Below are 25,767 nucleotides of genomic sequence, written 5' to 3'. Positions count from 1 at the left end.
TGAGGAGGGGGGAGCTGCAGCCCGCTGAGAGCGAGGCAACTGCATTAGTGCTAGCAGCAGCCGTAAGCATGCAGGAGAAATGATGCCGGTGTTCGGAGAAGCCGGGGCTGCTGAAGGAGCCAAGGGTGGAAGCAGAGCCATTCTGGGAGCACGTGACTTGCAAGGGGGCATCTTGGGGCGAATGAGCAGCCAGTGTTCGGCCTGTTGAACTGCTGGCAAAGCAATGTGTCCGTGGGTGGGCAGCGATGTGGGAGCTCTGGATGGGGGTGAAGTATGTGTATAAAGGTGGGAGCGGGGGGTTAAGAATGGATTTGAGGTCCCTGAAGAGGCACCTCTGCTCCTTCTTAGCCTCTGTTTGTCAGGAGCTGGGAACGGGCAACGGGATGGATCGCTGGATGATTCCCTCTTCTGTTCGTTCTCTCTGGGGCACCTGGCATGGGCCACTGTGGGAAGACAGGATACTGGGCTAGAAGGACCTTTGGTCTGGCCCATTCGTAAGTTCAGGGCACAGAGCAGCTGCTCAGGAGTGGTGGCGGGCAGTGAAATTGGTGGGGAACAGGGCACAGCTGAGAGGGTAACTCAGAGGAGTATCTTGGCTCAGCATGGCACCTGCCCCAGGGCCAGTATGGAGGTGCTGAGGGCCGGAAGTGTGGGGAAGGGGTGGTGGCTGTGGAGCCTGCAGTAGGCCAGGAGAGGATCGAAAGCAGCCAGGGTGTGGGAGGCTGGCCAGCATCTCATGGGTAGTGGGCATTGTAGGAGAGGCACCTGAGGACTAGTGTGGCTGTGAGAGGGTCGCTGAGCAATGCCCCGGCCAGCCTGGCACTGCCCATTCTCTGTGGTTGCCAAGTGCACACGCTCAATCATGAAACATCCCACGGAGCAAAGAGCAGTCACTGGCAGGGAAGGGGGTGCAGGGCACCACTCAGGGTAGAGCTGCAGCCCAGCCGGACCCCCTCGCGCCTGAGCCAGGGCCCCTTGCTGCTGGGGTTTTGTCTGGCCTCTCTTAGAAGCTTTTTGCTAACAGCCCCAATGCTCCCTGCTGGAGTCCCCGGCAGCGGCTTGACATGAGCTGGCCTAGCGCTGAGCAATGGAGGGGGGGGGGCGGGCGTTTGGGGCTCAGCCAGGGTAAGCTGGGATGCCCCATATACAGCCTTGGACTGGGGATTGGGAGCGTAACTCCTCCACCCCCGCAGAAGGCGCTCGCCTTTGGGAAAACATGTCTCCCTCCATCTTCCCGGCCTGCTGTGCCACCTGCACCCCGACATGGCTCTGTTTGCGGGGTCTGGGGGTTGTTCCCTCAGGTTACGCTCTGGCTATGGTTCAGCAGCTGTTCTGCCTTGTGCCCCAGGGAGGGAGCAGCCGTGTGGGACTGGGAGCTTTCAGGGGGTCATGGCCCGGGGCCCTTCCTCTGCTTGAAACAAAGCCCATTGGACATAAGTGTCCCCTTTGCAGGTCATCTCCCCACCCCCAGCTCGGTTCTGCTGCTAAATGGGAAAGGCAGCATCAGAGTCCAGCATCCCAGCTCTCCGTGTCACCTTGAGGCTGCCAGGAGCCCCGCTGGCCTTGGCCCTTGGTCTATGGGTGACCCCCAGCTGCTGAACATCCCTCCCCCTCTGTCTACATTTGGTTTTAAAATAGGGGGATTTCCCCAGGTGCAGGCTGGATGGAGTGTGGCTGCAGGTTCTGCTCACAGCTCCGGGGAAGGAAGCAGCATGGGGACAGTGACCTGGATATAAGTGGCTGCTTTGTCTCCAAGGGCCCCCATGGCTTTCCTGCTGCCCTCGTGAACAGGGCTGGTTCCTGCCACGCGGGTCCCACCCTCCGGCTCATCTCCGCTCAGTGGCTGAGCTGTGAGTGGATTGGGCTGTGGATTCCTAGCGGGCAGCAGAGGCTCAGTGCGAGGTGGGGCTAGAGAGTCCCCTGCCCTTGCTGAGCCCAGGATGCTGGGGGGATGGGGTTCTCCATGGGTGTTAGCACTGCTTGTCTGCCTTGGGGCAGTGCCTAGAGGCCAAGGAGCTGCTGGGTTGGGTGCTGGCACAGATAGGACAGCCCTGTGGGCCCTGGACTGAGTAAAATGAAGAGTTGGATTAAAAACTGGCTAACTGATAGGTCTCAAAATGCAATTGTAAATGGGGAATTGACATCAAGTGGGTGTTTCCACCCGCAAAGATCAGTTCTAGGCCCTAGGCTATTTAATATCTTTGTCAATGACCTGGAAGAAAATATAAACTCATCACTGATACAGATTTCTGATGACACAAAAATGGGGGTGTGGTAAATAATGAAGAGGATCCCTGATACAGAGCGATGTGGATCACTTGGTAAATTGGGCACAAATAAACAAAATGCCTTATCACATGGCTAAATGTGTACATCTAGGAACAAAGAATGGAGGCTGTACTTACAGGCTGGGGGACTCGACCCTGGGCAGCAGGGACTCTGCAAAAAGTTTTGGGGGTTGTGATGGATAATCAGCTGAACATGAGCTCCCACTGTGATGCTGTGGCTAAAAGACATCCCATCTTGGGATGCATAAACGGGAATCTTGAGTAGAAGTCAAGAGCTTTTTACCTCTATGTGGTATGGGTGGGACCACTGCTGGAATCCCGTTCTGGTGCCCACGATTCAAGGAGGACATTGATAAATTGGCGAGGGGTCAGAGAAGAGCCACGAGATTGGAAAACCTGCCTCATGACAGACTCAATGTGTTCAGTCTATTTAGCCTAGCAAAGAGAAGGTTAAGGGATGACTTGATCACAGTCTAAAAGCAAAAACACAGGGAACAAATATTTAATAATGGGCTCTTCAGGCTAGCAGAGGAAGTTCTAACCCCATCTAGGGGCTGGAGTTTGAAGCTAGACAAATTCAGACTGGAAATAAGGCCTAAGTGTTTAACAGTGAGAATAATTAACCATTTCCCAAGGGTGGTGGTGGATTATCCAGCACTGACAGTGTTTACAGCAAGACTGGATGTTTCTCTAAGAGGTGTGCTGTAGGAATTATTTAACATAAAAATGGCCACGCTGGGGCAGACCAATGATCCATCTAGCCCAGTGTCCTGTCTGCCAACAGCGGCCAATGTCAGGTGCTTCGGAGGGAATGAACAGAGCAAGGCAATTGAGTGATCCAGCCCCTATCCTCCGCTCCCAGCTTCTAGCAAACAGAGGCTAGGGACACTCCGAGCATGGGGTGACATCCAGCAGGCTTTCCAGCCATACCCCTCTTGCACTTCCTGATCCTGTTTCCGGGTCTGTGTGGCTGCTCCCTGCCCCTCCAGTTCGGCCCAAACTCCCGGTGTCTGAACTCCAAGAGAATGAGGCCGCTCATGAAAGATGCATCCACATAGCTCCACATAGGATCTGCCACTGGGCATGCAGCTTGGAAACCCGGGCTGGGGAGCAAACCACTGCCTGGAAGAGGGGTCCCTTCAATGCCCTCGGTGATGGGTCCTGGGGCAACTGATGCCCTGCTTCTACCCCCTTCTTGCCCCTCTCTGAGGGCTTGTTTCTGATGCGGCCCCCGTTCCAGCGTGCTGATCTTCTAGGTTTGCATTGGGATAATCTGCTGTTTACATACACCAGGGGCTGGCGGGTGTTCGACACCTCCTGGGTAATCCCTGACAGCCCTGGCCCCACGCTCCCCTCCCCGCAGCAGACCCAAAGGCTGGCTTAGCCTGCACACAGCCTTTCCCGCTGAGAGCCCCAGCAGCTACTTGCTCTGGCTGCGCGCGCCCATGGGAGGCTGGCAGAGGCTCCCGCAGCATCTGCTATTAAAGGGATGGGAACCCCACCGTACCCACCCATCCTGCCCTTTGCACGCCCCCCATCCATTACAGAACGTCCCCGTGAGCCAAGGGCGGGTCAGTGGGAGTCGCTGGCTGGCACAGGCCTGTTTCCACCCAGCTTTGATGCCAGTGTCCCCCATACTTGCCAAGGGGCTCCCCTTACTATGAGCAGTGTGCATCTGGCCTGGTGTGCGAGTCCAGCCAGGCCTTCTGCACCCACATCCTGCTAAGCCCTGGGGAGATGCAGCCATGCCTGCCTCACCCAGTCCTTGCTGCAGTCCCTCCCTGACTCCCAGCAGCCAGCCGCATCCCCAGCGCACGCTGGGCAGTGAGCACCTGCTCCTCTGAAGTGCCGCTTGGACTACAAGCCCCTTGCGCTGTGTCCATCGCAGCAGAGGAGAGGCTGCCCCCATGGTCAAAGCCAGCAGGCCAAGGTGGTGCAGAGCGGCCCTGCTGAGGGGCAGGGTGTGGGCACTCATATGGGGTCAGGTGTCTGAGACCCCCCCTCCTCTTGGACAGCCCAGGCTGGCCCTGAGTGCACTGCTGTAGGGAGGGAGGTGGCAGCTAACAGCTCCTTCAGGGCTGTAGCTGCCCTGTTCTGCTTGGAACCCACCATGTCCATTCCCCTCCAGCCCCAGGACAGAGCGGCTCTTTGCAGTGACCCTGCGGCCTCTTGCATTGCCCCTGTGCCTGGCGTCATGCTGGGTCAGCACTAACAAGGGGCTCCCTCCAAAAGCTCTGCCCCCTCAGTCAATGTATGTGACTCCCCAAAAATCCACCAGCCCCATCAGCTCGCCTTTCCCGAATCTGTCCGGCCACTCCCCTTCTGACACATGGCTGCTTGACGCCACATCTCCCTCCCAGGCTCCTTTCAGCACCCCTAGGTGTCTCTAGCTGTTCCTCCAGCTGCCGTGGCTGTGGGTGGGAGGTAGACCCCTTCTAAGCTAGGCGGTTAGTTGTCCTTCCTTGTAGTGACCAGGTCTCACCTGAGTGCCGACCATCTTGCTGGCTGCTGGGGATGGAAGTTCTGGGTCTGGCAAGGCTGGGGTGGGGGCTCCTGTAGGTGCTGCAGGGCAGGGAAATGGGGCTCCCAGCTCCCTCCCAGCTCTACTGGTGCCAGACAGGCACTGGCATGGCAGGGGGGCTACAGGGGCTGGTGGGGGGCTAACCCTAACCCGTTGCTTCTCTCCCCTTTCAGAGCCATGCTTGCCAACTCGGCCACAATGCGGATCCTCATCAAAGGGGGGAAGGTGGTGAATGACGACTGCACCCTGGAGGCCGACGTTTACATTGAGAACGGCATCATCCAGCAAGTGGGCCGGGAGCTCATGATCCCAGGAGGGGCCAAGGTGATTGACGCCACCGGGAAGCTGGTGATCCCGGGCGGCATCGACACCAGCACTCACTTCCACCAGACCTTCATGAATGCCACCTGTGTAGACGACTTCTACCACGGCACCAAGGTACCTGCGGCCCGGTGGGTTAGTGATGCTGCTGGAGAGCGATCCTGGCATAGGCCCTCCTCCCTGGGCAGGTGGCACGAGGAACCTGACCTGGTCCCCGTGTGCTGCTGCTGGGGGGGTAGAAGGGGGTGGTGTCAGGGTGAAAGTCTTTTCATTCAAGGCACCAGCTTAGCTCCGGCTCAGGTGATTGTAGATCATGGTGCTTATCCTGTCTGACCCCCTGGATAACACAGCCCAGAGGATTCTTGATGGATCCAGAGGAGATCTGGAAAAACATCTGGACTTGACTGAAACACTGTCAATGATGGGGAATCCACCATGGCCCTTGGGAAATTGTTCCACTGCTTAGTTCCTCTCCCCGTTAATAACTTGCTCCTTATTGCCAGTCTGGATCTGTCTGGCTTCAGCTGCCAGGCCTTGGTTCATGTTATCCCTTCTTCTGTCAGCCGACGAGCCAATTACTAAACGTTTGTTCCCCCTGTAGGTTCTTATAGATTGTGACCAAGTCCCCCCGAACCCTTGTTAGACTCCGAGCTCAATCAGTTTAGTTTATCATTACAACGCAGGTTTTCTAACCCTTTAATCATTCTCGTGGCTCTTCTCGGACCCCTCGCCAATTTATCAATATCCTTCTTGAATTGTGGGCACTAGAGCTGGACACAGGATCCCAGCAGTGGTCACACCAGTGCCAAATAGAGGTAAAATAACCTCTCTGCTCCTACTTCCCCAGGTTGCATTAGCACTTCTGGCCACAGCGACTTGCTGAGAGCTTGGGTTCAGCTGATTCTCTGCCCCAACCCCCAGCATCTCGGAGTCGCTGCCAGTTGGATGGAGCCTCCTTAGACTAGATGGGAGGAGGCAGGGCTCAGTGAAGCAGTTAGTAAGGTGGGAGCATTGCTATGAGTAACTTCTCCTGGGGTGGGCAGAGCCCTAAGGGATAGCAATTCTTACCTTGCTGGGCAGCATCCACACTTTGATGGGGTCTAAATTAGCTGTTATCACTCAAGAAAGAGACTTTGGAGTCATTGTGGATAGTTCTCTGAAAACATCCACTCAGTGTGCAGCAGCAGTCAAAAAAAGCAAAGAGAATGCTGGGAATAATTAAGAAAGGGATAGATAATAGGACAGAAAATATCATATCGCCTCTATATAAATCCAGGGATGCCCACATCTTGAATTACTGCATGCAGATGTGGTCGCCCCATCTCAAAAAAGATATATTGGAATTGGAAAAGGTTCAGAAAGGGCAACAAAAATGATGAGGGGTCTGGAACAGCTTCCGTATGAGGAGAGATTAAGACTGGGACTTTTCAGCTTGGAAAAGAGGTGACTAAGGGGGGATAGGATTGAGGTCTATAAAATCATGACTGGTGTGGAGAAAGTAGATAAGGAAGTGTTGTTTACTACTTCTCATAACCCAAGAACAAGGGGTTACCCAATGAAATTAATAGGCAGCAGGTTGAAAACAAACAAAAGGAAGTATTTCTTCACGCAACGCACAGTCAACCCGTGGAACTCCTTGCCAGGGGATGTTGTGAAGGCCAGGACCATAACTCGGTTCAAAAAAGAACTGGATAAGTTCATGGAGGATAGGTCCATCAATGGCTATTAGCCAGGATGGGCACGGATGGTGTCCCTAGCCTCTGTTTGCCAGAAGCTGGGAACGAGCGACAGGGGATGGATCACTTGATTCCCTGTTCTGTTCATTCCCTCTGGGGCACCAGGCATGGGCCACTGTCAGAAGACAGGACATTGGGTTAGATGGACCTTTGGTCTGACCCAGTAGGGCTGTTCTTATGCTCTTACCTTGAGGTGTGCCTATGTGCTCGGCACAGGGCTCTGTGCAGCTGCTCGCTCTGTCCCCACCTTGGATAATCACTAGCCTGACCCAGTTCTGTGTGTGTGATTACTCACACTCTGCAAAGAGCAGCCATAGTGCTGCTGTACCTGGCTCTAAATGAAACCATGCATCTCTGCCGGGGGAGTGTCTGGGGGCAGTGATGGGCTCCTCTGGGCCTGCGCGCTCCAGACCCATCTGTATCAGTGGGTGGAGCTTGCACTTGCTGCATGGAACCCTGCAGTCTGGATTGCTCTGGGGTCCCCTTTGGCCAAACCAGGGAAGGTCCAGGCTGCTGCTAGGCTCCCCTGCCCTGCTTTCCCGGCCTGCCTCCTCATGTGTGCTCGGGGGTGGCAGCTGCTCCTCAGCCCTGCAGGCATTTGCTCCAGGGGCCTGTTCCGACCCCCCGCCGGGAGGCAAGAGCAAGCTCAGCTCAGCTCATGTGGCTTGGTGGCCAGGCTTCCTTCCCGAGTTCCACCCCGGCAGCGGGGAGCAGAGCAGGTCTGACAGGGCCGACTGCAAAGAGCTGTCCAGGCATTGGCGCTGACTCTGTGGGTGCTATGGGGCTGGAGCACTCGCAGGGAAAAAATGGTGGGTGCTGAGCACCCACCAGCAGCCCCCCATTAGCTCCCCCTTCCCCCCGAGTGCCTCTTGCCTGTCTGCCTGCGAGTCCCCTGATCAGCACCTCCCTCTCCCTCCCTGCAGCTCTCACCCGCTGTGACAGGGCGTGCAGGAGGTGCTGAGGTGGGAGGAGTGAGGGCACGGTGGGGCCAGGAAGAGGCGGGGTGGGGGCGAGGCCTGGAGCATCCCCTGGCACGTTGGAAAGTCGGCGCCTGTGTATTCTGGGCCCAGGACCCCTGCAGTTGCACTGTGACCTCGTCAAGCACCTTGTACCAAAGCGCGATGCTGCGGGAGAATCGCGTCTCTCGCGCTGGCCCCGAGTGGATGCGCCATGCTGTGGGGACGTGCCATGCCCACTCCAGCCCCCCACTCTTCCTTGCTCTTGTGCGGGGAGGGGGAGGGAGCGTGCCCGAATGGGTGCCTGCCCATGGCGCTGTATTATGGCATCTGGCTTAAAGCTGCATTTGACTAGAGCGTGGGAATTGGGGGCCTGCACTGCTTGGCACCATGGATCCCCTCGTCCTCAGCTAAACGCACGGCTCAGCCCAAGGGGCATGTCACGCTCTGGACTAGGGAAGGGGGCGCACGTTTCTCTCTCACATGGGCATGTCCCAAGTAGTGCACGTTCGCCTGGCATACCTGGCCCAGCCCAACTGGCCTGATCACTCCTGCCATGCAGCCCGTCTCTCGGGGGGGGCACCGTTATTCTCGCCAAGTCACAGGAGCAGGGAAGGAGCAGGCTCTGAAGATGGGACTTAGCAGTTCCTGGACAGCTGGATAAGAACGTACGAACGGCCAGGCTGGGTCAGACCAAAGGTCCATCTAGCCCAGTGTCCTGTCTTCCCACAGTGGTTATAAGAAGGGGCCATAGAGCTACCAACAGCCCCTGGCAATGCTGCCAATTTCTGTGCCCGTTGTGGGCACAAGTGGCCCCTTCTCAAGCTAACGACTATAGAAACGCAGCGGTGGGTGGGGTGTCCTGGAACCAACTGTGAGGAATCCTTGGAGTTCACAGGGAGCTTTTCCAGGCTGGCCCCAGCTGCTTCCTCTGCAGGAATGTGGGCCTAGGCCCTTGGGAACCAGCAGGGCAAGGGCTGCGTAAGAAGCCCAAAGCTGCCACTCCGGTCTTCTGTCTGGCCATCCCAGAGCTCCTCCTGCCCCGTGACAGCAATGGGGCTAATCCATCCTTTGGGACATGCTGGCTGGTGGCCAGGAGGGGCATGTGTGGTTGGCCCTGAAATGGCTGCCTGTCCTGCTGGATCGGACACCCCAGAGCAGTGTATCTGCGACAAGGTGACCGCCGTGTCATCTATGCTTCAGCTGAGCCGTGGGTACCCTCAACTGCCCCTGTGTGGGGTGCGTGTTGGTGGACTGCAGACTGCCCTGGCTGGTATTCCTGGCGCCGAGCCCCTGCATTGCAGGCCTCGCAGCTGGAACGCACAGCGACAGTTCATTAGTCACCAGAGCAGCTCCACTGACCTTTGCAGCACGTCTGAGCACCCCAGGAGCTGCTGTCTCCTGTTGTCGCTCCTTGGAAACCCATGCCGGCTGCTGTCTGAAGGAGGCGGGGTGTCTGTGTCCATGCCCAATGTGCCTGCAGCCAGTGTGTGTCCCCCTTGGGAGAGGTGTCACCTAAGATCCCTCCAAGCTGTGTGGCCGTGCAGCAGCCTATTAAGTGCCGCGCAGGCTGCGGTGGGGAGAAATGCCCCGCCTCTGGCCCCAACCCAGCCCTGACCTGCTGCAGCCGGGGGGAGAGGCACCTCTCCCTCGCCCCAGCCCAGGTGCTGCTGCAGGGAGAGAGAGAGTTGGGGGTAGTCCTCTCCCACTGTAGCCCCGGGGCTGCCTGCACCCCAAACCCCTCTTTCCTGGCCCCACCCCAGAGCCTGCACCCCCCTACACCCCAACCCTCTTTCCCTTCCCTGAGCCCCCTCCCACACTCCAAACCCCTCGGCCTCACCCCTGCCACATGAAGTTTGTTCTGTGCACCAATTTGGAGGTTGTGTCATACATCACCTCCATATTGGTGCACAGAACAAAATTCATTGCGCACATGGGTGGGAAAAAGGAGAGAGAGACTGGGTGTCATAATGGGGAGTGCAGCTCGGGACAGTTGGCATGTCTCGCGAGTCGTGGCTCATGCCATGTGCAATGCCGCGCAGACTTGGGAATTTCCGAACTCCGGGCCTCTGTGTATGCTGGATCTTGCTGTGTCACTTCCCAGGCCCCTTGGCCTGTCACAGCCCCAGTGAGCTTCCTCCATTCCAGTATGTAATGGCCTGGGTGAGCCTGGCAGTGCCCCTGGGAGAGTGCCTGAGCTGGAAATCTGCCACAGGCAGCCTGGCTCGCGGCAGCCAGACCGGAGGGAGCGGAGTTTCCCGAGTGGAACTACAGAACAGTGCTGGGCTTCTCTGCTGCATGACCCCGCCTGTGCGGCTCTTTGCGTGTCTGATTCTCTGGTGCTGTGGTGGCGAGGGCCCCCTGGTAGGGGAGATGGCTGTGCCCAATGCTGTCTGTGTTGGTCCAGGCGCGGTATTCCCACTGGGATCTGCCATCCCTGGGGCTCATGGTTCTCGTCTGGTGGTTAACCGGCTGAATTCCTTTAATTGAACCTTGCCACCTGCCTCCGCCTCGTGTGCAGTCTGTGACTCGCGCTCTCCGCCACCAGTGCTCTGAGGGCACCTCCTGTGGGCGGGAGCTGAAGGTGGCACGGGGGGGTGTCCTTGTGCCATGGACCATCTGGGCAGGGCCTGGCTGCCTGACTCGTCAGGGCAGCCGTGCTGGCTCCTTGGCCTGGTTTAACTGAAATGCCCAGTTAGTTCTGCAGACACAGGAAGCTGTTCTCAGCGGATTAGCCTCTCCTGTAGTGGAGCCTAGAAATCCTCCTTTTGCTGGCTGTGCATGGACTCGGCTCGGAGGGCAGGAGGACAGCCATGGTGCCAGGGCCACTCCCTGCATGGGGAAGGGCCTGCCACTGGGCATCTCCCCCCACCAACCCCCAGCCCTGCTCCCCTACTGGAAGGCAGTGCCCCGAGCAGCCTGTGGTGGGAAGGGCAGGTGTGGTTGTGCCCTGGGAACGGAGGCTGTGCTGCTTCCAGGCTCCCTGCCTGCTGGTCTCCAGGGGGTTGGCTCCAAGCCGGTGCCTAGGACTCATTGGAAGGGTCCTGCCACTGTTGAACACTGGCCTTCCACCTCACTGGGACACTGTGGGCAAAGTGCCAAGGGCTATGCTCAGCCATCCGACCCGCGTGTTCTCACTCCAGGCACTGCGCGAGATCCCCACCTCTTCCCCGCTTGTGCCAGCGGCTCTCTGGACGAGGGAGATAAGCGCAGTATCAGAACCCAGCACGCTCCGGGGAAGCCATCACGCTGGTCCTGCCCCTTCCTAGCCATGTTGTTGTCCTGGCTGGCATGGCGAGCTGGGAGTTCTGCCTTGGCTGGGCCCGTGGGAGCTCAGCAGCAACAGTAGGAGAGACGTGGCTGACGTCTCTGCAGCCAGGCAGCGGGGCTGGAGGGGCAGTGTATCTGCAGAGTCAGGCTGTCTTTGTGTTGGGGTCCCAGCTGCTCCCCAGCAGGTCCGGCCAGGAGGGCTCCAGTTCTCTGGCTCACCCTAAAGGTTCACAACAGCTCAGCACTGCGAATGGAAGAGGTCTGAGTGGCTCCCTGGAGCCCTCCAGCTGCGTGGCTAGTCTCTCTGCCCCGCAGCTGAAGGGTGCCGGCTGCTCTCCTGTTTGCAGGGCAGCTGATTTATTTGATCTGTTTGTTTTGCTGCCTCCGTGCTGCGATAACCTTGGCTTGGCTCTGGCTGTGGCTGGAATTGGAAAATTGGTGGGCACTGGGAAAGAGCTCAGTTGCTGGGCTCCGCCTCCCCAGCCCTGTGCACACTGGTGGGGAGCACGAAGGTAGAACTGCCCAGCCTGCTGTACTGCTCCGGCCCGAGGCCTCCCTCGCAGCCAGGACCACAGCCCCAGAGTGGGGGGAGCTGGAGTTCACCCCTCAATTTTGGGCATTTCCAGCATACGAGACAGGGGAAACTGCTCTCTGGTTTGTAGGATGTCTCCATCCAGGCGCCTTTGGCACCTCTGCAGGTAGTAACAGTGCCACAGTCTCACCAGCCTTGCCTCCTCCCTTAGAGGTAGCTAAAGAATATTACCCCCCTACGATGCAGCCACCTCTGGGGATGTGTAAGAGCCACACCCCACAAGCACCGAGAAGGGGAAGTGAAGACTCTCCTATCCCAGTGGGGTCAAATGCCCAGCCACGGGCCCAATCTGGCCTAGCTAAAGTACGCCCCTGCCTCTCCCTGTTTGTTGGATTACGTGTTACCTGCACCCACCCCACAGCAGAATTCAGGCTTTAATTCCGGAGCCGTGGGCTACGAAGGAGCCCGGGCCCGTTGTAGTAAGAGGAGGCCCTGAAACGTAAACTCTTAATCAGAGGCCCAGTCTGAGGCCTGAAGCCTGAACCAAAGTACTTCCAGGCAGTGTTAAGCAAAGCTGGGTTGTGGGCCAGAGGCAGGTCCCACTCACAGAAGTTGGCAAGAAAAGGTTGTTAGAAGCACGTGCGCACACACATAAGTGCTAATGAGAGGAACTTGAGCCAAGACTGCATCAGAACACTCCACAGACATAAAAAGGAACAGGCAAAAGGACAACACGATGGAGAGATTCGTTTGGACTATGATGAGTAATCTGTCCTGCAACGGTATAAAAATAGGTCTGGAAGCGCACAGCTTTGTCCAGCCGAGGGGGCAGTCGAGAGTCTCGCCCCTGACCCAGCTGTGTCCATTGTCAGGGAGCACAAATTCGTAGTATGCCCTGTAGAGTCTATAGGGAACTATCACTGTGTTTTGTTTAACAATAAACCTGGCTCAGGTTCCTTCGTACCTTACTAAAGTCTGTGGTTTTGGGGGGTTCTCTCGGGGTCTGCTGTGTCAGCTATCTGCGCAGAGCTGGGGCAGCACACAAAGAAAACACGCACACAGTCGACTGTTATCATCATCATCATCATCATCGAACAAAAGCAAAGCACCACACCGGTAGCTACCAACACCACCAGTTGGGATGGTTAATGACATGTAACATCTGCCTGGAGCCTGCGGCAGCCCCATGTGAACTGCCCCCTTCATCTCAAGGAGGTGCTGGCTCCAAAGCCTCACCATGGTACTTCTGAGCGGCACTTGTCAGGTCTAAGCGCCCGGTTGTGCTGGCTCACTCGGTGACTGTGTGCGCGAAGGGCAGGAGCGGGCCTGGCCCCCGCTCTTCTCCCCACTCAGGGCTGCTGAATGGGGCAGGAACTCTACTCTGCGAGCTGCCTGTCCTCGCCAGTGCTCTCCACCTGCGGCCGCAGAGCCATCTCTGCCTGGCTGGGGCTGCGGGTGACTCCTGGTGAGGAGGGTTGGGCTCAGCAGGGCTCCATGCAGGCTCCTCCAGCTGGGGCTGCCTACCTGGTGGGTCTCCCTCAGGGAGCAGCAGTGGGTGCAGGAAGGGATGGGGAGTTGTTGAGGTGGGAGGCGGTGGGGCTGGTGCCGTGTCTGCCCTTTTTTTGCAGAGCTGGTGCTGGGGGGAGGAGGTGGGGCTCTGCCGAGCCTGGGGCGGAGCTGCCAGCCCCTTGCTCGCTTGGCTAGTGCCAGCGTGCGCTTGGTGTCCCTGGAAGGGGCAGGGCAGGAGCTGGCGCAGCCTGGTTAGCTGGGCAGCATCTGCCATCACCTACCCCGCTCGGCTCTGCGGCCCTTCCCTAGAGCAGCCTGTTTTCGCAGACCCGGCTCCAGGCAGCCAGTGCTGGGGGGCGCAGAGCCCGGTGCCCAAGTGCCAGCACCCCCTGTGATGGACCTGTTGCTGCCTGCTCAACCTGTGCCCACGAACTAAGTGCCTCTGGCAGCAAAGCAAGGGCTGCAGCGCAGGGGGCTAGGCTCAGGGAGCTGCAGACGCAGCCTGGAGCCCCAGTGTGCCCTCGGCTCCCCTTCTTCTGCTCTCGCTTGCACTGGCTGCTCCCGTCTGCCTGCAGTGGGCGGCTGGCTCCCGCCTCTCAGCCCCTAGGCGCAGGCTTCATTCAGCTGGCAGCTCGGAGCTGAGCAGAACCAACCCTGGGGGCACTACCCTGTTTGTGACCCAGGCTCTGGTTCCATGGAGGGGGCTGGGGCTGGCCTTACTGTGCAACCTGGGCTGCAGGGACCTGGTGGCTGGTGTGTAATGGGAAGGGAGCCCGAGTCACTCACACCCTGCCCTCTGCTGATGCCCCCTGGCTAGTCTAGCCCTCGGCTGGCCCTGCACCCCTGCTCACAGCCTGGTGTCCCCCTCACCCAGCTCTGCTGCTGCCCCTTGAGCCAGGGGGTAGTGCCAGTGGAAGCATGGGCTGCCAACAAGTGGGGTAACCGCTCGCTCACCCAGGCCCTGCTGCTGTTATTGCTGAACCCGGCTCCAGGGGGAAAGACTCGGAAGGGGGCTGCCTAGCCTGGCGCCCATCTAGTGTGCCCTGCAGGTGGACAGAGGTGGGGCCAGAGGCCCTGCCCCTCCCTGCACTGGGGCTGCTGCACTCGCCATGTGTGCAGAGCAAAGCTCCCTCTTTGTCTGGCTGCTGGGCGGTGTGTGTCGTGCCTGCAGCGTTACTGGCGCCAACCCACTGCTGGCTTGGCTCTATTCCTCCTTGGCCCGTCCTTCCACCCATCTCCCCATGGGGCGCTCCCCCTGGCTTGTTGGGCGGCTGAATGCAGGCAGCTGCCTCGAGCCCTTGGAGGCTGGAGCAACAAAGAGCTCCCAGGCTCTCCTGGGGTGGCTGCCACCCTGCTACAGTCACCTCCCTGCCCTGGCTCCGGCGGGGAGCTAAGGCCTGGAGCGCCGGGGTGCGTCCCCTCCTACTGTGTGAGCAGAGTGGGGACGGGGGCTGGCTCGGTATCGCCGCTGGGCAGGGCAGGATGGAGGATTCAGCACCTTGGACCCCTTCTCGGGGTTTGCGCCCATCCCCTGCACCCGCCTCGCCTGCTGCCCTTTGTGCTGGCCAGGCCGCTGCTGGGGGAGGGACCCAGAGAAGGGTCCCTTGGTCCCCTCGGATCAGCCGGGGCCTCTGCTTGCTTCAGTCTGTCTGCACCAGCCCCTTGGAGGAGCCCAGCCCGTTGCCATAGTAACCATGCATCTGGGTCCTGACTGCTTTGTGCTCAACACAATGAGTGTAAGTCACGGGCTCCGCGCTGCAGATCCTCAGCGAGGGGGGCGGGAACCTGCCCAGCAGCTGGCCTGGGCTGTGTCTGCCCCAGAGCAAGGAGCCTGCCCTCTGCCAGGTGCGGGTGGGCAGCACTAGTGCCACGACACGTAGCCATTAGCCCCCTGTGCAGCTGCTCGCTGGGATCTCCCAGCTCAGCCCCATGGCCCCTTTCCCCAGGCCCCAGCCCTGTGGCTTGTGCTCTGCTCAGGCAGTGGGGTGGGTCCAGGCTCATGGTAATGTGGCTTTCAGGTGCAGGCAATTCATGCAGGGCTGGTGGGAGTCCTGCCGACCCCAGCTGTAATGACCTGCGCCTGGCTTAGTGGCCTGTAGCGTTCGTGTCCTGTCCTAAAGGGGCCTGTGCACAGGGCCTGCCTTTGTGTGCAGCCCTAATGCAGGTCCAGGCCTGCCCCCACATGCTGTGCTGCTCCATAACCCCTGTTCTTCCAGCCCTGCCAGTGCCCCTCTGCCCTGAGCAGCACCTCCTGGGGTTGCAGAGCTGAGGCAGCCAGGGGCTAGCTGGGCAGGGGAGGGGGGCAGCAGACCCCGCCCCCTAGAGCAAGGGTGAGCAAACTATGGGCCGCATCTAGCCTGCCAGCCATTTTAATCTGGCCTCCAAGCTCCCACTGGGGAGCAGGGTCTGGGGATTGTTTTGCTCCAGCCAGGGAGCAGGGTTGGGGGCTGCTCCATGTGGCTCCCAGAAGCAGTGGCATGTCCCCCCTCCTGCTCCTACACATAGGGGCAGCCCAGGGGCCTCCACTCCACATGCTGCCCCCTGCCCCGAGTGCTGCCCCCACAGATCTCATTGGCCAGGAACTGCAGCCAATGGGAGCTGCAGGGGTGGCAGATGGGGCAGCGCGTAGCAGAGCCCCCTGGCTGCCCCTATGCATAGGAGCCGGAGGACGGACATGCCGCTGCTTACAGGAGCCGCTTGAGGTAAGCGCCGCCCGGAGCCTGCACCCCTGAGCCACCTGCCCGTGTCCCTGCCCCAGCCCTTCTCCCCCTCTGCTCTCCAAACCCCTCACTCCCAGCCTGGAGCACCCTCCTGCACCCCAAACCTCTCATCCCCAGCCGGAGCCCTCACCCCCCCTTCCTGCCCTAGCCCGGAGCCCCCTCCTGCACCCCGAGCTTCTCGTTTGTGGCCCCACCCCAGAGTCCGCACCCCAACCCCAATTTCATGAGCGTTCATGGCCCGCCGTACAATTTCCATAGCCAGATGTGGCCCTCGGGTTGTCAAGTTTGCCCAGCCCTGCCCTAGCGCATGTGAGGGGTGGGGGACATTGAGTTCATCCTCGGTAGCACTTCTGACATGGCTCAGGTGCAGGGAACTTGTGCCCCCACCCCCAATGGGTGGGCAGAGCCAAGCTCCCCTTAGCCTGGGAACAGCCCCCTCCAGGGCCGTGCTGAGCTAAAATAAGCACACTGAGCTGTTGTTACGCAGGCAGGGTTTGTCCCTCCTCGAGCTGGGCCGGTTCCATGGGGGGCTGGGACACATGTGCCACCAGTGTAGCTGCAAAGGGATGAGAAGGAGCAGACCCAAATTAGTCCAGATTAAAGACTTAGCAGGCATGGCTGCAGCAGGAGAGCTGTGGCTGCCAGCACCACGGCTTGCAGGAGCTGGAGGAGACACTGAGTGGGGTTTAAATCCAGCACTCCCCCTATGCCCCGAAGAATGGCTTTCCTGCCAGCTGCTGCCAAATCAGGGGGGCTGGTCCCTGCCAATGAGGACCCCGCCGCTCCCTGGCTGTGAGGCTGAGGTCCCGTCTCTCTCACACAGGGGGCGGGTGTTTAAATCCAGATCGGTAACAGACTAGCCAGGGAAACCTGTGAACGGCTTTGCCTGCTCCTGCCATCTGCCCCTTCCCCTGTGTGGGGCTGTGTGCCCAGCTCTGGCACTCTCATGCCCTGGGGGCTGGAGCCCCTCGCCTGGCCTGCCACAGGGCCACTGGCAGGGGTCATTTCCAGCACAGGCAGGTGGAAGTGCTAGCTCTGGCTGCAGCGTGGCTGTGGCAATCCAGCCTGGCCCCCGGGTTCCTACTGAGGCAGCTAGACCAAGCGGCTGCCTGGGACCTCATGCCACCCTGCTGCACGCTGGGCCGGTCTCTCCCTACCTGCGCGGGCAGCGCCTGGCCCAGCACGGTTGGGGCGCTCGGCGCCAAGCTTTACCGGCAGGGAGAACAGCCAAGGGAGCTCTCCGCCCCTTGTGGTGCTGAAATGGAGCCAGGCTCCCAGCCACAGTGCAGGTCGAGTTCCCAGCGAGGGCTGAGGCTCGGCCATTTCCCTGGCCCCAGTGTCCCCGCCCAGCCCTGGGCTGGGTGCAGCACAGGGGTGGTGGCTGTCAGGGCCCCCCACTTTCTGTTCCCCTGCACCCCACACTTCCCGCCCAGCTTCTCCTGCCTGGAATCCTAGCGATGTCACCGGCTGTTGCTAAGGACCGGGTGATGTCATCTGTATGATGTCACCGCATGGGCTAAAGGGAGGAGGCGACTAGGCTGGGGAGAGGCAGCTCGCTCAGAACTAGCCGCTGTGGCGGGAGCACTGAAGGCAGCCAGGTGCCGGAGCCTCAGCTGCTGGAATCGGGGTAGCTCCAGTGAGGTCAGCAGAGTGATGCTGATTTCCACCAGCTGCGGCTGGCCCTGGGGCTTGTCCTCCCAGGAGGTAGGCTGGTCCCTGTGACTTGAGCTGTCAGCGCGTCATCGAGGGCCAGCAGCAGGAGCGTTAATAGAGGGTGGGCAGGCCCCAGGGAAGGAGAGTTGGAACTGGGGTAGCAGGGCATGTGCTGGTGCCAGTTCAACAGCCCGAGCAGGGAGCAGTCCTGGGGGGCAGGACAAGCTGGCACTGGCCTGGGCTCCACAGTGACATGTGGCCGCTGGGGAGCTGGAGCCGAGCAGCGGTTCCCAGCGCACAGCACCGTAGCTCGCTGGCTTACGGGAAGTGGGAAGACTGCAGATCCTGTTGGCCCTGCCTCCAGGGGCACAGGGAGGCGAGGGAGCTGCGTGGGTGGAATGTGGCTGGGCACAGGGCGGCACAGCCTGCCTGGGGTGAGCGACAACCCAGGAGCGGGCAGGCCTTAGCTCATGTCTCATGAGAGAGATGGCCCTTTCCACACACACAGCAATCCCAGCTCCCTGGGCAGACCTTGGGAACAAGGGATTGCAGCTCAGACCCGCTGGCTGTGCTGCCTGCCCCCACCCCTGCTGTCCCTCGGCTGAGTGGAGCCCTGGGTTGATCTCGTCCTGCTGCCTCCCTGAGACCTGCCAGTGCCAGCCAAGCAGCTCAGGATCAGCCGAGAAGCTTTGGGGATTAGTGCAGGGCTGGGCAAGGACACAGCCAGGCCTTTGGGAGCTGAGCTGTGGGTGAGGAGGGGGCGGAGCCACCCCCATGGGCTGGGCAGGATTCTCCCCCTGGCCCTATCACATGTGCATGCAAAGCCTCGTGCTGTGCCCGCAGGACAGGCCCCACACGAGCTGTTCCCCTGAGTACCAGGGCGATGGGCTAACGGGCGCCTGCTATTCCAGTCCTGGGTCCCCTCCCAGCTCTGCCAGGGCCCCTCACAGTTCAGATGCGGGTCCTTACTTTGGTTCTAGCCCTGCCTCCCTGGGCATTTCCCATGGGGTGGGGGCCTCAAGAAGGGATAGGGCCTGGGTAGTAGTGCAGGCTTCTGCGCTGCCCCTCATTTTCCCAGTCCCTCTGCTAAGCCCCGGGGCAGGGTGGGCCTTCCAGGCACGCCCATCAGGAGTTCGCTGCCTGCCCTGCCAGGTCGGTTTGGTGCTCAGCTCACCTGCCTGCTACAGCTGAGGAGAGGCACAGCCCTGCTGGGCTTGGGGAAGGCAGGGGGGTCCGTAGTCCCTGGGGCTGCCCGTGCATGCTCGGCTGGCGTCTGTCCAGCCTGGCTCGGTGGGGTGGTGCTGCTAGTCCGCCGGGGGAGGACCTCCATGTCCAGCACTGTGGGGCTGGGGCTGGAGCTGGGAGGAGCAGACATGAGGGGTCTCTGATGTCACTGGGGGGCTATCGGAACAGCTCAGCTGTGGCTGCAGGGGGCTCCTGGGCACGTGTCGGCTCAGACAGAAGCTGAGGGAGCGGGAATGGTGCTGGGAGGCAGGGGGTGATGCACAAGGAGGGACGGGGGGAGGTGAGGTGACCCAGGGGGTCTAGCACTAGCTGGCAGGCAGGCCCAGACAGGGGCCTGCCCTGGCGTGAGTTTTCAGGGCAGTGAGCGGAATAAATTGCCGGGGGCCGTCTGGGGGCAGATGGGCAGGGAGCAGCCAGGCCCCTGGTGCTCCCCCCACCCCGCTGCAGTGTGAGGAGCCGTAGCTCAGGCACAGGTTGGCAGCAGGGTGTGACTGAGAGGAGCGCACATGGCATGGGTGGCTCTGCCCAGCCCCTGTCGGGGAGGCAGGGTGCAGCCCCTTGGCTCTCTGAGCAGATGGTGTGTCTCTCTGTCCTTCAGTCCTTGGGGTGGGAACTGGGCAGGGCTTTGGGCCCGTTCCACTGTTGTTCCCGGTCCATGCCCTGCCTGGTGCCTGGTTGCTGCTCCGGCAACCATGCAGGGCCCGAGGTTCCCTGGTGCTGCCCAGCTGCCTCCCCGCGTGGCAGATGGGAACGAGGAAGGTGGCTGAGCTGTCCCCAGGGTCCCCTCTGGTGGGCATGACTCTGAATATGAATATGAGCCCCAGGAGGATACAGGATGGGTTGAAGAGGATTACAGGGGAGAATAGGAATGGAAATAACTTGCAGCCAGAGGGAACAAGGATAGACCAGAGAATCGCACCGTCACCAGGAAAAGGCAGGTTTACGGGATCAGGGACGCCTTACTGAGAAGAACAGACGGGCCTGTAACCAGAGCTGATCCAGAGAATAGAAGAGTGTGCTGTCTTCCAGATGCTAAGATACGGGATGTGGACCTGAGGTTGAAAAGGATCCTAAAGGTAGCAGGAAAGAATCCACTGATTGTCCTTCATGTGGGAACAAATAATACCAGTAGATTCTCACTGGAACATATCAAGGGAGACTATGCCAGGCTGAGGAAGACGCTTAAGGAAATTGAGGCTTAGGTGGTCTTCAGTGGGATTCTGCCTGTTCCTAGAGAAGGGCAACAAAGGTGTGACAAGATTATGACGATCAACAGATAGCTCGGTCAGTGGTGCTATAAGGAGGGCTTTGGGATGTATGGCCACTGGGAGGCATTCACAGACAGAGGACAGTTCTCTCGGGATGGACTTCATCTGAGTAGGGAAGGAAATAGACTACTAGGATGGAGGCTGGCACAACTGATAAAGAGAGCTTTAAACTAGGAATTTGAGGGAGATGGTTGGGAGATGTTCAGGTAATCTCCACGCCGGATTTTAGCATTGAGAGGGAAGAAAATGAAGTAAGAAAGGATACAGCTGTGGGTAGGAGAATGGACATAAGGAGGAAGGGCAGTGTGGATACCAGTCTAATAGGTTATACTGGCGGTAGAATGACTGTGCCTAATCGGGTAAAGAATGTGAGCGAGGCCAAACAGCAAAAATTAAGATGTTTGTACACCAATGCGAGGAGCCTAGGTAACAAAATGGAGGAACTAGAGCTACTGGTGCAGGAAGTGAAACCAGATATTATAGAGATAACAGAAACATGGTGGAATAGTAGTCATGACTGGACTTCAGCTATTGAAGGGTATGTGCTCTTTAGGAAAGACAGAAATAAAGGTAAAGGTGGTGGAGTAGCATTGTATATCAAGGATGAGGTAGACTGTAAAGAAATAAGAAGCGATGGAATGGATAAGACAGAGTCCGTCTGGGTAAAAATCACATTGGGGAAGAAAACTACTAGAGCCTCCCCTGTGATAGTACTTGGGGTGTGCTATAGACCACCAGGATCTAATTTGGTTATGGATAGAGCCCTCTTTAATGTTTTTAATGAAGTAAATACTAATGGAAATTGTGTGATCATGGGAGACTAACTTCCTAGATATAGACTGGAGGACGAGTGCTAGTAATAATAATAGGGCTCAGATTTTCCTAGATGCGATAGCTGATGGATTCCTTCATCAAGTAGTTGCTGAACCAACTAGAGGGGACACCATTTTAGATTTGGTTTTGATGAGTAGTGAGGACCTAGGTGAACTAGGTTCACCGGGGGAAGGAGACCAAAGCCCCGAGGTAAGTGGGGAAGTGGGATACCGGGAGGAAGCACGAGCAGGAGCGCGCGAGAGGGCAGGGCTCCTGCCTCATACTGAGAAAGAGGGACGATCAGCGAGTTATCTCAAGTACCTATACACAAATGCAAGGAGCCTGGGAAACAAGCAGGAAGAACTGGAAGTCCTGGCACAGTCAAGGAATTATGATGTGATTGGAATAACAGAGACTTGGTGGGATAACTCACATGACTGGAGTACTGTCATGGATGGATATAAACTGTTCAGGAAGGACAGGCAGGGCAGAAAAGGTGGGGGAGTTGCATTGTATGTAAGGGAGCAGTATGACTGCTCAGAGCTCAAGTATGAAGCTGCAGAAAAACCTGAGAGTCTCTGGATTAAGTTTAGAAGTGTGAGCAACAAGGGTGATGTCGTGGTGGGAGTCTGCTATAGACCACTGGACCAGGGGGATGAGGTGGACGAGGCTTTCTTCCAGCAACTCATGGAAGTTACTAGATCGCAGGCCCTGGTTCTCATGGGAGACTTCAGTCACCCTGATATCTGCTGGGAGAGCAACACAGCGGTGCACAGACAATCCAGGAAGTTTTTGGAAAATGTATCAACAAGAAGAAAGTCAAGGAAAGTGTGGGCCCCTTACTGAATGAGGGAGGCAAGCTAGTGACAGAGGATGTGGAAAAAGCTAATGTAGTCAATGCTTTTTTTGCCTCTGTCTTCACGAACAAGGTCAGTCCCAGACTACTGCATTGGGCAGCACAGCATGGGGAGGTGACCAGCCCTCTGTGGAGAAAGAAGTGGTTCGGGACTATTTAGAAAAGTTGGACAAGCACAAGTCCATGGGGCCGGATGCGCTGCATCCGAGAGTGCTAAAGGAGTTGGTGGATGTGATTGCAGAGCCATTGGCCATTATCTTTGAAAACTCATGGCGATCAGGGGAAGTCCTGGACGACTGGAAAAAGACTAATGTAGTGTCTATCTTTAAAAAAGGGAAGGAGGAGGATCCTGGGAACTACAGGCCATTCAGCCTCACCTCAGTCCCTGGAAAAATCATGGAGCAGGTCCTCAAGGAATCAATTCTGAAGCACTTAAAGGAGAGGAAAGTGATCAGGAACAGTCAGCATGGATTCACCAAGGGCAAGTCATGCCTGACTAATCTAATTGCCTTCTATGACGAGATAACTGGCTCTGTGGATGAGGGGAAAGCAGTGGACGTGTTGCTCCTAGACTTTAGCAAAGCTTTTGACACAGTCTCCCACAGTATTCTTGCCAGCAAGTTAAAGAAGTATGGGCTGGATGAATGGACTATACGGTGGTTAGAAAGTTGGCTAGATTGTAGGGCTCAATTGGTAGTGATCAATGGCTCCATGTCTAGTTGGCAGCTGGTATCAGGTGGAGTGCCCCAAGGGTCGGTCCTGGGGCCAGTTTTGTTCAATATCTTCATTAATGATCTGGAGGATGGCGTGGATTGCACCCTCAGCAAGTTTCCAGATGACACTAAACTGGGAGGAGAGGTAGATATGCTGGAGGGTAGGGATAGGATACAGAGGGTGTCACGGAGTCCCCAGGTGATGCTCTGGAACTGCTCCCTACAAAGCCAGTCAGGATTCTGAGGAAGTCTCCTTTCTGTGAGCAGACTGTCTTCAGGAGACACAGCTCACACAGCTTCCCCCTTTCACACAGCTTCCACCTTCGTGACCTCGGAGCATTCAGCATCCTCTCTGCCCCTCCGTGCGCTTCCCACAGCAAGTTCGCCCAGGCAGGATCCTGGGGAAGCCAGAGGGTCCTGCACCCCAACTCCGCAGTCAGACGTGACTCTCAGCCAGCCAGTAAAACAGAAGGTTTATTAGATGACAGGAACATGCTCTAATACAGAGCTTGTAGGTGCAGAGAACAGGACCCTTCAGCTGGGTCCATTCTGGGGGGGCAGTGAGCCAGACAACCACGTCTGCACTTCACTCCATGTCCCCAGCCAGCCCCAAACTGAAACTCTCTCTGCATCCCCCCCCTCCTCTGGGCTTTGTCCCTTTCCCTGGCCAGGAGGGCACCTGATTCCTTTGTTCTCCAACCCCTTTAGCTCTCACCTTGCAGGGGGGAAGGACCCAGGCCATCAGTTGCCAGGAAACAGGGTGTCGGCCATTCTCTGTGTCCAGACCCCTGCACACACCTGCCCTCTAGGGCTCTGCAACGATCATACACCCTTATCCCACCACCTAGATACTTAAGAACTGCATAGGGGAAACTGAGGCACCCCCACAATATTCAGAGGAAACATTAAGAACAGTCCCGCTTTGTCACAGAGGGCCCTAGACAAATTAGAGGATTGGGCCAAAAGAAATCTGATGAGGTTCAACAAGGACAAGTGCAGAGTCCTGCACTTAGGACGGAAGAATCCCATGCACCGCTACAGACTAGGGACCGAATTGCTCAGCAGCAGTTCTGCAGAAAAGGACCTCGGGGTTACAGAGGATGAGAAGTTGGATATGAGTCAACAGTGTGCCCTTGTTGCCAAATTTATTTGAGTATAAGCTTTCGTGAGCTACAGCTCACTTCATCGGATGCATTTGGTGGAAAATACAGAAGGGAGATTTATATACACACACAGAGAACATGAAACAATGGGTTTTATCATACACACTGTAAGGAGAAAAAAGAAAAGGAGTACTTGTGGCACCTTAGAGACTAACAAATTAACTGTAAGGAGAGTGATCACTTAAGATGAGCCATCACCAGCAGCAGGGGCGGGGGGGGGGAGGAGGAAAACCTTTCATGGTGACAAGCAAGGTAGGCCATTTCCAGCAATTTGCAAACTGGATACAATTAACTTAGGCTTGAATGGAGACTGGGAATGGATGAGTCATTACACAAAGTAAAAATATTTCCCCATGTTATTTCTCCCCCCCCCACCCCACCCCCCGCTGTTCCTCAGATGTTCTTGTTAACTGCTGGAACCCATTGTTTCATGTTCTCTGTGTGTGTATATAAATCTCCCCTCTGTATTTTCCACCAAATGCATCGATGAAGTGAGCTGTAGCTCACGAAAGCTTATGCTCAAATAAATTTGTTAGTCTCTAAGGTTCCACAAGTACTGCTTTTCTTTTTGCGAATACATTCTAACATGGCTGCTACTCTGAAACTTGTTGCCAAGAAGACCAGTGGCATTTTGGGATGTATAAATAGGGGCATTGCCAGCAGATCAAGGGACGTGATCGTTCCCCTCAATTCAACATTAGTGAGGCCTCATCTGGAGCACTGTGTCCAGTTTTGGGCCCCACACTAAAAGAAGGATGTGGAAAAATTGGAAAGAGTCCAGTGGAGGGCAACAAAAATGATTAGGGGACTGGAACACATGACTTATGAGGAGAAGCTGAGGGAACTGGGATTGTTCAATCTGCGGAAGAGAAGAATGAGGGGGGATTTAATAGCTGCTTTCAACTACCTAAAAGCAGGTTCCAAAGAGGATGGATCTAGACTGTTCTCAGTGGTAGCAGATGACAGAACAAGAAGCAATGGTCTCAAGTTGCAGTGGGGGAGGTTTAGTTTGTATATTAGGAAAAACTTGTTCATATTAGAAAGGTGGTGAAACACTGGAATGCGTTACCTAGGGAGGTGGCGGAATCTCCTTCCTTAGAAGTTTTTAAGGTCAATCTTGACAAAGCCCTGGCTGGGATGATTTAATTGGGGATTGGTCCTGCTTTGAGCAGGGGGTTGGACTAGATGACCTCCTGAGGTCCCTTCCAACCCTGATATTCTATTATTCTATTCTATGATTCTGAGACCTCATAGAAGAAATGGTTGTAGGGGTTCAAGTGATCATGAGCTAATTCAGTTCAAACTGAACGGAAGGAGAAACAAAAATAAATCTGCGACTAGGGTTTTTGATTTCAAAAGGGCTGACTTTCAAAAATTAAGGATATTAGTTAGGGAAGTGGATTGGACTGAAGAATGTATGGCTCTAAAGGCAGAGCAGGCCTGGAATTACTTCAAGTCAAAGCTTCAGAAGCCTGCATCCCAAGAAAGGGGAAAAAATTCAAAGAATTTTTGAATTTTGGTACAGGAGTTGTAGACCAAGCTGAAAGAGCAAGCATCTCAGAGAGGTGATTAAGAAAAAGCAGAAAGCCTACAAGGAGTGGAAGATGGGTGAGATCAGCAAGGAAAGCTACCTTACTGAGGCCAGAACATGTAGGGATAAAGTGAGACAGGCTAAAAGTCGAGTAGAGTTGGACCTTGCAAAGGGAATTAAAACCAATAGTAAAAGGTTCTATAGCCATATAAATAAGAAGAAAACAAAGAAAGAAGAAGTGGGACCGCTAAACACTGAGGATGGAGTGGAGGTTAAGGATAATCTAGGCATGGCCCAATATCTAAACAAATACTTTGCCTCAGTCTTTAATAAGGCTAATGAGGATTTCAGAGATAATGGTAGCATGACAAATGGGAATGAGGTTATGGAGGTAGATAATACCATATCTGAGGTAGAAGCGAAACTCGAACAGCTTAATGGGACTAAATCGGGGGGCCCAGATAATCTTCATCCAAGAATATTAAAGGAATTGGCACATGAAATCGCAAGCCCATTAGCAAGAATTTTTAATGAATCTGTAAACTCAGGGGTTGTATGTATGACCGGAGAATTGCTAACATAGTTCCTATTTTTAGAAAGGGGGGAAAAAAGTGATCCGGGTAACTATAGACCTGTTGGTTTGACATCTAGTATATATAGATGCATAGTATG

The 25,767-nt window shown here is 56.8% G+C and overlaps 1 protein-coding gene across 2 annotated transcripts in view; it reads left to right on the top strand.

Annotated features, from left to right (window-relative positions):
• Positions 1–25,767, top strand: part of DPYSL5 (dihydropyrimidinase like 5) — a 96,793-nt gene that overhangs the window by 26,131 nt on the left and 44,895 nt on the right. For both annotated transcript variants that reach the window (XM_038396905.2, XM_038396903.2), the window contains exon 2: positions 4,983–5,247. In XM_038396905.2, the coding sequence (XP_038252833.1) occupies positions 4,987–5,247 (261 nt within the window). In that variant the 5' untranslated portion in view covers positions 4,983–4,986. The remainder of the gene's footprint in view (positions 1–4,982; positions 5,248–25,767) is intronic.

The sequence above is a fragment of the Dermochelys coriacea genome, chromosome 3 (genome assembly GCF_009764565.3).
Source record: "Dermochelys coriacea isolate rDerCor1 chromosome 3, rDerCor1.pri.v4, whole genome shotgun sequence".
Lineage (NCBI taxonomy): Eukaryota > Metazoa > Chordata > Testudines > Dermochelyidae > Dermochelys > Dermochelys coriacea.
This window is presented reverse-complemented; position numbering and strand designations above follow the sequence as displayed.